At 41.2% G+C, this 13,276-nt stretch overlaps 1 protein-coding gene across 4 annotated transcripts in view; it reads right to left on the bottom strand.

Moving 5' to 3' along the window:
* Nucleotides 1-10,749: 10,749 nt before the first annotated feature.
* Nucleotides 10,750-13,276, bottom strand: part of LOC134539966 (transcription factor Sp9-like) — a 337,688-nt gene continuing 335,161 nt past the window's right edge. For all 4 annotated transcript variants that reach the window (XM_063382360.1, XM_063382363.1, XM_063382361.1 and 1 more), the window contains one exon: nucleotides 10,750-12,110. In XM_063382360.1, coding sequence (XP_063238430.1) covers nucleotides 10,836-12,110 — 1,275 coding nt within the window. In that variant the 3' untranslated portion in view covers nucleotides 10,750-10,835. The remainder of the gene's footprint in view (nucleotides 12,111-13,276) is intronic.

The raw sequence follows: 13,276 nt of genomic DNA, 5'->3' as shown, positions 1-13,276 counted from the left end.
TTTATTGCCGAAATTGCTGTTGTAATAAGCAATGAAAACCACATTCACTTTTCACTTCACTTTATAAACAGTCAACGAAACAGTTCACGTGTAGATGACTTGTAATTAATTGTAAAAACTGGCTTTTAGCTATAAAGTTTAAATATAATTATGAACAAGTTTTCATATAAATAAACTGTAATCAAATATCTATCATCAATTATATGAATCACCATAATTTTTTAGTCAATTGTAACATAACCTTTTTTATTACTGCACTCACCGACAGCGTAACGGAACACAGCGTAACGGAACAATGTGCGTAACTGGACACTTTTTCGTGCGTGCAGCCGGCGTTCATCGATTTATTAGACGTTCTTACGTCAAAAATACTCAGTGGGCGCAAACAAAAGTTTAATTATTTAATATTAATAACACAAAAAGGGTGACTAAGTAATATCTTAGGTGAGCCATGTTTGGTTGCGTAATTGAAAAAAAAAATGCACATGCTATAAATATAATTGTATTTTTTTTTTTTGACTTTTTTATATTGACTTCTAAATGTAAAATATACGATCGTTTTATAATGAACGTAAACTTGTTGGCTGGTTTTATCCTTCTTTATTGGCAAATCAAGCTTTACTTCATGAACTGAAAGTAGATTTTGTTTTATCAACGAAATTATTTTACAACAATTTAAATTCGAACAGAACTAATTTTAGAGGCAGCTCATTTAACATCAAAATGAAGAGATGTCGCAACGTTAGTAACTTAAATAACTTCAGTCTCTAAAGGAAAGTATTAAAGAGAAAAAAAAGTATTTAATATCATCGACGCCATGTATGTTATATCACAATCTTATCGGCTAATAAATTATAATTAAACCTGAAAATAACGAAATTGTAGAAACAGTGTTCGCTGGTTTCAGCGTTAAAAAAAAATAAGATATGTACTAATTGTTACATTATAACCATAACTCCTAGTCACATTACCAAAACATATATGAGCATATGTTTTTTTACATGAACTATTTTTCAAAAAGTTTGAGACTAAACAACGTGCTACGTTGTATAATTTTAGTTCGGACGCAACAAGACGAAAGGCGCACATGCACTGAACTTGCAAATCGTCATTTGAACTTTTTAAATGTCTTTACACTAAATAAATTGAAGGCCAGAAACTTAGCTTTATATACAAAAAAAATTTCCAAATCACAATAAACCCCTAATATTTGTTTGCAAATTTACCTGACCTAACCAATTTTTTCACATAAATTATATTATTACGAACACAGGCATGGTTGTATCAGAGAAGGAAAATTATTGCTTACGTCAAATATAGACGTCTGATACGTTAAGGCCCCCGCCCACCCGGGCACACACGCGGTGCGCAGAGCTTCAGGAAAAACAACGCGATGTCTAAACTACTCAAGATATCCGAGTGGGGTCTGTTTACGAAAAGCATTTAAGTGTTCGCTAAGGGCCGAAAAGTACTTTTGATTTCTAATCAAGTTTTTAAACTGTAGTTTTAGAAGAGTTAAAATCGCTAAAATGGCGTTTTAAGAGTAATTTTTAGGGGTAAAACAACCGGTATAGATTCTTGAAAGCACTTAAGGGACTTGCATTACACCTTTATCTTCATTTATCCGTCTTATACTTTTACGGTCACCGATCAAATTTCACAGTTATCCTGTGACTAGGAGGAGATAGCGCGCCAGTCCAGAGGAGACACCGCGCTAGAAGCACCAGCGAGCGTCGCGCTTATCATCCCGCCTCACTGACACACATACACCCCTGACGAGGCGGGCCCCTTAACGTGACACGACAACGTGAAAACTCTTGATTGATTGAGAATAATTGCAATGGAGGTATACTTCGGTAGTTTGCATGTAAAGAGCGAAAATATTTGCGGGTAAATTAAAAAATACATATTTTACCTTTATACTGATTTTTGCAACTGGCCACAGTTTATGTGGACTCTCGGCCAATGAGAAACCCTAATCACAGCTTGAGTGAAGAGCCGACAAACAGGTGAGATTTGCTCTGTACGTATATGGAGTCCATATACGTGGAGTCCATCATGCACATCAATTAACCCACGAATTTTTCTTTTCCCTTCTTGTGTAGTAACTACACTTGCGTCAAGGGTTCCTGAGTCGTATCGTGGTACACGTGTGATGTGATGGCGAGTTATTAAAACGTTTTTATTTACTCGCTTTCTTGTCTTTCTTGTTCGGTACAAATTTTGCAATAAATCTATCTTCCTGATGAGCTAGAGACTTGAAATCTTATACATACCTCAGAACTGGGTGACAATGCAATATTGACTCGCTTTATTTTCAGTTTGTCTGTCCGTTACAATTTTGTTTTTGTTTATCAAAGTCCCCGTATTCGTGGCATTAGGCTAACAGCAGAACAGTACAGTGTTGCGGGATGCATAACGCAGCGCTCGCAGGCGGTGCCTATATCACGCATACAGAGCTAGGAGAAATGTCCGCCACACGGTCACATAGTAAGGTCGGGGAACTTTCCATCCATCTCCTTAGCAAAGCTAACTGCGACTAGCTAGCTAACGGCGCTGGTAACAGTTTAGTGTACAACTTCGTCAATGGATGGCATTGCATTGAATTTGACACCACTGTTGTTTGGTGTGTACGTCACTGCTGGCCGTTTGGTGTGTACGTCACTGCTGGTCTCATTTCTATTATATATTGGAAGCGCCTCTCAGTTATAAACAATTTAAATATTTATGTAGGTATTTTAAATTCACAATCACATATTTTCATTACAATCTGTAGAGGGTTAAGAATAAAAGCAGATAATTAGTACTAAATATTAAATTTAATAGATTGCGAAATTTCACCCAAAATACAGAAAAGCAGAAAATAATAATTAGATGAAAAATATTTTAAAAAAGGTTTTCAAATCGGACTAAAAAGTATATAATAATTTATCCTATCCCTGTAAAGATCTATAACCCCATACATATTCCTAACCCCATACAGATTGTTGATTTTTAACACCTATGATTTAACTTGTAATATTTAAAACGAAAAAAACTTGGGGCGCGTGTAGTAGACATTTGATGCACGAATAGTTCACTAACAATTTTATTTCACTGCTAATGATATGAACTGTTGTGTGAGTTTTCTCAGCGACAGCTACTACCTAAACTCCTTACTATTATCGATCGCATACGCCCCACATACTTATTTCGTTTTGAAATTTAAATTTCATAGGTGTTTAAAAATCAACTATCACAAATTTTAAGGACAATTTGTATGGAGTTAGGAATCTGTACGGGGTTATAAATCTTTACGAGGCTCGGAGAAATTATTTTATACTTTTTAGTCCGTTTTAACAATTATTTTCAAATATTATTTTTATTAGTTTTATTAGAAAGTTAAGCCCATCCTAATTTAAGCTCATCACAATAAACTATTACATTATGATTAACGTGTTCTTTACGAAATTCTACTAATCGAGTTTCAAAGAGATCCAGAAATATTGCGGGTTTGTTTTATTTTGAGCTGAAACTCACAATAGCCCCTCCTTATTCTCTGGATACATTTTCTTTTCCCTAGCTGATACCTTCGTGAGAAGCCTCTGCTTTTCAAATTTATTTATCGTACGTCATTTGGTGACTTGACGGGCGTCTCAAGGCATGCCAAGGTAACATTGGTCCTACTCGTTCAAGCAACACGGCAGGAACAGTGATTGCAGTCTGCCTTGCGACCAAACTACTAAGGCCGGGGTATTCCCAGCCACAAAGATAAGTAAGTGTTCAGGTGTTGAATGTGCCACACCTGTACCCTATAGCCGTATTTTTCCTAGTGCATGGTATGACACGGCCTGTATGTATGTTATTTTTTAGGGAACGGAAATCGGTGACCTATCCGTGATCGATCTGTTGCCCGAATTCCGCGCATGCACAGAGCTTACTTTTTCGTTGATTTTGTCCAGATGGGGGAAGCCTTCTTTTCACAGACGAGAGAGCCAAAACCCGAAGTTCATGCTTTTTTTTCTCCCGAAGATGCACGATCGGGCGTTTGGCTCTCTCGTCTGTGAAAAGAAGGATTCCCACGACCCGCGTCTGGCGCCATTAACTCGTATGAATTCAGTTTCGTGAATGTCGGAGGACGTACCGAACATTTTGGTGAGTTAAATGAAACCTCATGGTAGTAAAACTATCCTGGAATACATTTTGCTCACTTTAATGGTCATAACAAAAAATAATAGGAACTTAAAAAGCACTTGAGAGAATTAGAATAACGCAATTTAATACGTGCGACTTTGCTGCTTTATCTAGGAATTTTTTCCGTAACAATTTTATCGATGGTTGCTAAACGTCCGGTAGAATGAGTTGGAACCGGTTTCTAGCCTCGCGCAGGGCACCGTTTATTGGAACTACTTATTGCCTTTCTGTAGCCGTAGTGGGATTCGTTGTGGAGACGTTCTGGAATACTTACGGACCCCCCCCCCCCCAAGCAAGTAGACACTTAGCCATTGTGTAGATCCTTTCAGGATTTAAAAGAAAAGGATGCGTGTACAGAATAATAATATTATATAGCCACTTCCCTATATAAGGTTACAGAGAGATTATCTTCAAAGGGTTATTGTAACAGAAATACATTATATAATAATGTATTTCCTCCCCATCATACCCCGACATGTATCATATTCAGAAGCGGCAGGAATTATGTATCCTAATAGTCTGTATTTAATGCCGGTTTTCACATGTAGGCATACATATATTTCGTACAAACTTGACACGTGTATTTCGGGAATTTAATAACATTTATATATATGAATGTATTTATGACTTGTTTTAACGTAATCATCAAACAATTAAAAAACAATTGAATAAAAACCAAAGCAAAATAAATGTTTTGTATTCTTTTCTCAGGCAGAATTCATTACTTGATTTTTCAGTGGCAATAAATAATTTATTAAAAATTCAATTGTAAAGAGTACTCACTCGTAAAAAAAACACAATGCAATGTTTGTTGTGAATGCCCTCCTTCGCAAGATCCTGGCTACGGCATTGCGCCCGGTGTGTTTATCTGTCGCTGATGACCCGGGTATCTTCAGACTAGGTGGCTGTGAGAGATATCGTTGGGCGATTCCCAAATTTGTTCTACGCTCAGCAGAGAAATAACGCTAGTGCTCACACAATGCAAAGCGTGTGTGTGTATGTTTAGATGTTTAGTCCTAGCATTGCCGTGTTGGAAACCGAATTCTCCACCGAACAAGCTCACGCCCTTTTTTTTCTGTGGCTTTGCATTAAATTGTTAACTCACAAGGAAAATTTTTACAGCATCGGTTGTTTTGCAACATCCCTAAATCACAACTTCTCATCTCGACGCATACCACGACAGTTAAAATAATTAAATATTTTTTCCTGTACCTGTCTTTTATCTTCAGTGTAAATATCAGACCTCAGTTCGCTGACGCCTTTAGATTAACACGTTTGCTAAGTTAAACTGGATGCATTGTTTCTATGGGTCAAACTGCTCGTGAATTAGTGTTACCTCCTCCACTTTTGCTAAAGGTCACATGGCTTTGCCAGGCTCACGGAGGTGTGAAATTCCTGCAATGTGCATGGCATGGAATTGCATTTTTTTTAAAAAAAAATCGCAGGGTGCAATTCCATTTGGGAAATCCATTAAATTCTGCGTATGCGTGTATGTACGAGGTCGTTACTTAAGTTACTTTGGCAATCAGTTTACTTTTCCGAAACTCTTTCGGGAGAAACGCAAAATTAGCGATTTTGTTCACTCCAGTTGATTGGAAAGTTCTGTTGGAAAGTCACAAGCCAATAATGGACCCATGCGCAATAATGTGGAAAATACAAGACTACGACATCATTAAGCTGTGTGTTAAAACATTTCATGGCCACTCTCCTTGGATTATTTAGCATTCGCTGTGAGCCACACATAATTGCTCATTCACGATATTTTGAATCGCACGCAGAGATAAAGTCTACAGGAAATTTCTTCCACCAAAATGGGTTACCGATATACGATTATCTTTCAGGGTTCCTGCGTGTGTTTGGAATCATGTGAACAGTTGTGGAATCACATACCTGTGTCAGCTGAAGAACTGGTGATTCTGCCTCTAGACGCCAGCTTGGCGACTGTCGACTGGTGCGTGGTACCCCAAAGCCCACGGTGATTGTGAAAATATCACCAACCAGGAGGACGATAAACATAACTATCCGACAAACTACGGTAGTAAATATCATCTATTTTAGGCTGTCACAGTAGTGTTTGGTCCAGTTATACATTCCATTTTTGTACGAAAACATTACGAAATTATGGAAGTTACGAAAGGGCTTTATTTAAACTAAGAAGTTTGAGAAACCGCGTGTGGGTGGGGATGAAGATGAATCGTGTTTCATCGCTTCCGCTTTAGAATTCTGGCACTTCTTAAAATCGAAAAAGCAAACAGTTAAAACTGCATATTGTCAATGCCTCTTTAAAATATTATTTACGCATAAATCTAAAGACAACGTAGACAAAATAACTACCGTTGTCACTCAAAACCTAAAATTTTGTGATGAACGACATTTAGATGCGGTTGAAGCCTGCTTACAATGACCGTAAAATCTAGAAAAGTGTCTGCTTAGTGACGATAAAACTTAACTTAATGAAGTTTTGTAGCTTGTAATTCTTTATTCCACACCAAGTGAACTGAGCTGAAACACTAATTGAATTTTTTTGGTTTTCAAATAAGCAAACTACTAGGATGAAAATAAAATCGGAAAGTAGGGGGGGGATATAAGAGGCTGGGAGTTGAACTTAATGTACTTGTTTTCAAAAAAATCTCTAAACATCTCAACTACAAGAAAAACTGCATCTAAAAATAACAACATAGCAAGTATCAATTTCGCCTTAATTTTATTTTTTGTAATTTTTAAAACCTTTCTGGTACATGTTCTGCTGCGCTGATGCATCGGATTTTATAGTTTACAAAAAATATTTCGTTTCTTTTATTTTCTTCCCCCAAAGCGTGTGATTTTGGTACATGTTATTACAAGTGTAAATTACTAGCACTGATATGACTCCGTGCTACCAACAGCGGCCTGTAAGTTCCGCACAACAGGACAGTGATATGTCGTGAAAAAACGGTCCAACTGAAACAAAAAAATATGAAAAGAAACCACTTGGACACACACATTTCAACACACTCATATAATACACATTGAGCGATTACTTTTTTCATGTATTTACATAACTTTTCTTTAAGCACTCATCCAACACACTTCTCTCCATACACATTTAATAGATAAAAAATATTCACTCATTTGTTCATTCACCTTCGGAAGGAAACAAAAAAAAACAATTTTGACATTTGCTTTTTTTTTCTCAATCGAATAAAATGATTTGGTGAGTTTAAGTTCTTGGTATTTATAATATTTACAAACAGGAAATAATTTTCTTCTCAAATATTTGATTACGAAGTCTTATTACGTGTTTGTGGTGTTACAAGTAAAATTATCTGAGAGTAAGCGATAGTTTTTTTCTTTGCAAAATATTGAGATAATTAGGTGCCGTCTATATATATATAATTATTTTTTTTCTTTCCAGAAGTAGGTGACATTCAACCACGTGCGAAGACTTGAAGTAAAAATGTTCGCAGCACCATCTTCTTGCGGGAATCTCTTCTCTCTTCACTCTTCTCTCTTCTCTCTGTCTCTTTCTCCTGGCGGGCGACGGCGCTCGCGCGGTGTTGCCAAGTCTCTCGCGAACTCGGGCGCCGTCTCTAGGAATCCTACTGGTGGTTGTCTCTGTGCTCCTGCCCAATGGCGTCGACGGGCGCGTGGCTTCGCCCTTCGGTGCGTTCCGTTCCCGCGCCTCGGTGCCACCGGTGCGCAGCACTGAATCATCTGCGAGGGTAGCAAACTATTAAGTACGATGTACCCGCCTGAATTTTCTGTGAGGGTTGCAAAATAATATGTACGATGTACCGTCCTGAATTTTCTGCGAGGGGAGAAAAATAATATGTACGATGTACCCTCCTGAATTTTCTGCGAGGGGTGCAACATAATATGTACGATGTACCCGCCTGAATTTTCTGTGAGGGGTGTAAAATAATATGTACGATGTACCCTTCTGAATTTTCTGCGAGGGGTGCAAAATAATATGTACGATGTACCCTCCTGAATTTTATACGAGGGGAGAAAAATAATATGTACGACGTACCCTCCTGAATTTTCTGCGAGGGGTGCAAAATAATATGTACGTTGTACCCTCCTGAAATTTCTGCGAGAGGTGCAAAATAATATGTACGATTTACCCGCCTGAATTTTCTGCGAGGGGTGCAACATAATATGTACGATGTACCCGCCTGAATTTTCTGCGAGGGGTGTAAAATAATATGTACGATGTACCCTCCTGAATTTTCTGCGAGGGGTGCAAAATAATATGTACGATGTACCCTCCTGAATTTTCTGCGAGGGGTGCAACATAATATGTACGATGTACCCGCCTGAATTTTCTGCGAGGGGTGTAAAATAATATGTACGATGTACCCTCCTGAATTTTCTGCGAGGGGTGCAAAATAATATATACGATGTACTCTCCTGAATTTTCTGCGAGGGGTGCAAATTAATATGTACGACGTACCCTCCTGAATTTTCTGCGAGGGGTGCAAAACAATATGTACGACGTACCCTCCTGAATTTTCTGCGAGGGGTGTAAAATAATATTTACGATGTACCCGCCTGAATTTTCTGCGAGGGTTGCAAAATAATACGTACGATGTACCGTCCTGAATTTTCTGCGAGGGGTGCATCATAATATGTACGATGTACCCTCCTGAATTTTTCTGCGAGGGGTGCAACATAATATGTACGATGTACCCTCCTGAATTTTCTGCGAAGGGAGCAAATTAATATGTACGATTTACCCTCCTGAATTTTCTGAAGAGAACTGCTCAATAGGTACGTCGTACCCTTGCTGCGAAATGCGCAAAACGTCATTTTGTATCACGCCCCAAAATTGATTCGTCACAGTGAAAAGTATTACATTAAAGCTCTTCTCGTGAAAAACCTGCATATTCTAATAACGCTGATGGAATAAGATCGATTGCTTTATCTTAGAATTTGAAAGAAAAAAAAAACCAACGCTGAAGGTTTGAAAAATGTTTCAAAAAAGGGGGTTGGAAGTGAATGAAAAACGAATTAGGGGAGGGAACCTTGAGGGTATGTAAGCTTGCCGGAGTATCTTCGAAGTATTTTGTAACTCACCCCCGTTTCACCTTAAACTAAAAACTTTACTGCTTCCACGCATGTATATGAGCTGTGAAGTGGAATAGGCTTTTTCAACCATAATGATTTGAAGATGCATTTCAACTACTGTACTTTAAGTATCTGTATGAAAGACAAAAAACAAATAGTAACTACGTCCAAGAAATCTTACGTGTAAAACTTGCAAACAATGCGACGTGATCTGATAGGATGAATCCCGCAAAGCCAGATTAAGCAAACTAATCGCGATATAAATATTATACTTTCGGTAACAATTACTTAATGAATGCAGTGCAGGAAGGGGTTGGCTAGGGGTGGAGGGCTGAGTAGGTAGTAGTAGGTCTATTGCTAACATAATTCCTTGAAAACCTTACAGACTATGCGATACGCAGAGATTACATGTACAATAATGGCCGGTAACGTTTGCAGTTCACGGTGTATTTTTTTTTTTTCGACTGCGGGGTTGGAAAATTTGTACATTAAGTAATGGGAAGAGGGCGCGAAAATATAATTTATTTGTTCTCGGGTCCAAAATTTCTCTCGGTGGCTCTGAACGAGTGGGTATTACTCGAAACAAAATCTAGTCAAATTTCCTTGCTGCGCCGGAAAAATATTTTACTCCAAAATTTTAACTATGCACTTTATAAGACAGCAAAAAAAAAAATAGTTTCAGTAGTAACTAACAATAGAATATTACAAAAGTAAAATACCGTGAATTTGCATATAAAGTTATTTTTTGAAAAAGTAAAATTATGGTAAAATTTTCACACAATAACTAGCCGTTAATTTAAATACAATTATTAAATCATATTTAAAATAAGTAATTACAGTGTGGATTTTATATTTAACTATGTTAAACAAGTAGCATCTGTAAATCTCTCTTATATGCGATTTTATGCGTGTTATAAATCCACAAGTTGACGAAAACTGAAATCTATTTAATGTATTCATCCACGAGAAAAATTTATGAAGTTTGAACAGTTTGAATAAACCTAGCATTTTGCAGATACCAACCTATTAAAATATATTCCCTACCAGCGAAAAAATATACGACACTACTAGGTGTCAAATAACAACCCACATATAACTTTCAACTGCACCAAACAACTTTTTTTTTTCTCTCAAAAAAGATAAAGTTTCTTTTTTCCAGGTAACGGAAGATACTAAAAAATCGAATACCTATCAAAATTAATTTACTTTATCTTGAAACTTTGGTCGGTAGAATGGGGAAAAGGTAAATATGGAGGCATGTATACTACCACTATCATCTTGCCAAGCACATGATCAGGCTACCTAACACTAGTTGCCGCTGCTAAATACGTTAAACTTTATATTTATAAATAAAAAAACTCTCGTGTTATTTTTTTTTTTTTAATATTTACGGCGTGTTGATCTCCCCTAGGCTGTTTGGCTCAGTATCGCCGGGACACAGGTTGGCAGACGTGCGGAGGACGCGGTCCGGGAGACGACCGGCAGGGCGGAGCCGCGCGACGAAAGACGGCGTCTGGCGGGAAGGGTCGCACGGCATGGCACGGGGTGGGGTCCCTGGGGCGCGCTCAGTGGTGGTACTGCGGGGGGTGGTAGAAGAGCGCGGGACCCCACCGGGCTCAGACCACGCCCCCCGGCGGCGGCTTGGCCTCGTCCAGCCCCTGCGGCGGCGGCGTGTGCCCCACGGACGCCGGCGAGCTCACGCCGGGCTGGCTGCCCCCGTCGTCCGAGTCGCTGCACGACTCGGAGCTGCCCTTCTTGCTGCCGTTGCCGTTGTGCGTCTTGACGTGCTTGGCCAGGTGGTCGCTGCGCATGAAGCGCTTGTTGCAGACGGGGCACGCGAAGCGCTTCTCCCCCGTGTGGGTACGCAGGTGGCGCTGCAGTTCGTCCGACCGGGTGAACCGCTTGCCGCAGAACAGCCAGTTGCAGACGAACGGCCGCTCGCCCGTGTGCCAACGGAGGTGCGCCTTGAGGTGCGACGTCTTGCCGTACACCTTGCCGCAGCCGGGGATGTGGCAGCTGTGGATGTTCTTCTTGCGGAGGTGTACTCCCGCCGGGCCCAGCCGCTCCGCCTCCTGGCAGTTGGGGCAGTCGCAGGTGGCGCGGCCCGTGTAGCGCCGCTGCGAGCGCGGCGACGGCACCTGGGGCGGCAGAGACGCCGCCGCCGCCGCCGCCGGGGGCGGCGCCGCGGCGTGGTGGTGGTGGTGGTGCGCCAGCCCGAACGACTGCGAGCCCGGCAGCATGGACTTGTACGTGTCCTGCAGCAGGTGCTGGCCCGAGGACAGCAGGTGGTGCGCCGCGGTGTTGGACGCGGCCAGCTGGTGGCTCAAGGACGAGTACTCGGTGGCGGCGTAGTTGGCGGCGGCCATCTGCGCGTGCATGCCGGCGCCGCTCATGTCGAGCCAGCCGCCCGTCGCCGCCGCCGCCGAGTGCACGTCCCACCAGGCGCCCGCCGCCGCCGCCGCCGCCGCCGGGTCGCCCGGCTTCACGGCCGAGTGGTGCGCGTTGAAGGGCCACGACTCGTAGGGGTGGCGCGAGTACACGGGGCCCAGGCCGGGCTCCACCTTGCCGAGCAGCGAGGCCTCGCCGCCCCCGCCGCCGCCCCCGCCGCCGCCGGGGAAGTAGAGGTCGCCGCCGCCGTAGGAGGCCGCCGCGCCGCACGCCGTGGCCACCACGGGCCGGCTGGAGTAGCTGGAGTTGGCGACGCTGGAGGCGGCGGAGCGCTGCGGCAGGCCGGACGGAGAGCTGGTCGCCGCCCCCTGAGGGCTCTTCTTCCAGGGGTGGAAGCCCTTGCCCACGGCGGCGTCGGCCAGCGGCGGCGGCGACTTGCTGGACAGCTTGTTGCACTGCGCCGCCAACATGGCGAGGGGCGTGCCCCTGAGGCCCGGGTGCTCCTGCAACACAGCGGCGACAACACCGTCACTCCGTCTCTCCCCACCAACAATCACAACAAGCAATACCACGTCTGATAATCAACCTTCAAACATTTTACCTAGATTATTGTACAATATATATCTACTGTCAGTGGATCTTTTTTTCGAATATCTATTTTAACATAAGCGCAGGAACTGAAGGTATTCAGTACTATTTTGTTTAGACAGTTAAAGTAATAATTATAAGACTTAGAATTATTTCAATATATTCGCAAAGAACTTCTACTTATTATTCACAAAAAATTATTTTCTAATGTTTATTGACAACATAATTGTATGTTTGTGACAATTCAAACATTTCCTTGTTTTTTTTTATTATATTCAGCATGATGGTGCATTGCTTTTTGTATAAATATAAGTAGAGACCGGAAAAATTCGCGGATTCATTTCGCGATAATCTGAAATGCAAATAGTCGTACCTTTATGCAACTTCTGCTATTGGTTCACTGTTAACCTGGAGGACTGTGGGCCAATTATAGGCCCTCAGTCAAAGCAGTATCGAATCACGAGTCTCCCAATTGAGACGCCTCACGAGTCAGTAGCTAATGAACAGGTGACGTTTTCCCGAGTATGCACAGGATCGTGGAGTCTATCCTGGAGGTCGTTGAATACGCGAATTTTTCCAGTCCCTAAATATAAGGTATTTAAGCCCTTATCTGATACCTTATCTTAACACATTAAAAAAAAAGGTTTGGATTAGCCAGCTGTAATGAGCACAGATTACGTCTCAAGAGGCTGTGCCGGTTTTTAACTGTAATTAGAAATAAATAAAATATGTCAATAAACCAGCAACTTAATGTAATTAAAAAAAATCTTGGTAATCCGAAATCAGAGTTTACTTATTGTCCAAGAAACGATATTATGTTTTTTAGGGGGGGTTTGGGGGTTTAGTTTCTCAAATATAATATGCAAATTGACGTTGGTAACAAAGCACTAAAAGCCAATAATTCAGGACGCAAACATCTGAAAGGAGCGATGGGTTTTCTGGGCGTGTTTAATTATTTATCAGTGTTAGACCCCTATCTCCTTTAATTATCTCTTGAGAAAAGGAGTAACCTTCCAATGGTAACAACAGGAAATAGGGGCATTTAACGATCAAAATAAAGTAGGTATGTCATAACCCGTCT

This window comes from Bacillus rossius, chromosome 16 (assembly GCF_032445375.1).
Source record: "Bacillus rossius redtenbacheri isolate Brsri chromosome 16, Brsri_v3, whole genome shotgun sequence".
NCBI classification, from domain to species: domain Eukaryota; kingdom Metazoa; phylum Arthropoda; class Insecta; order Phasmatodea; family Bacillidae; genus Bacillus; species Bacillus rossius.
The sequence above is the reverse complement of the archived record's forward strand: the minus strand, read 5'-3'. Positions and strand labels throughout refer to the sequence as shown.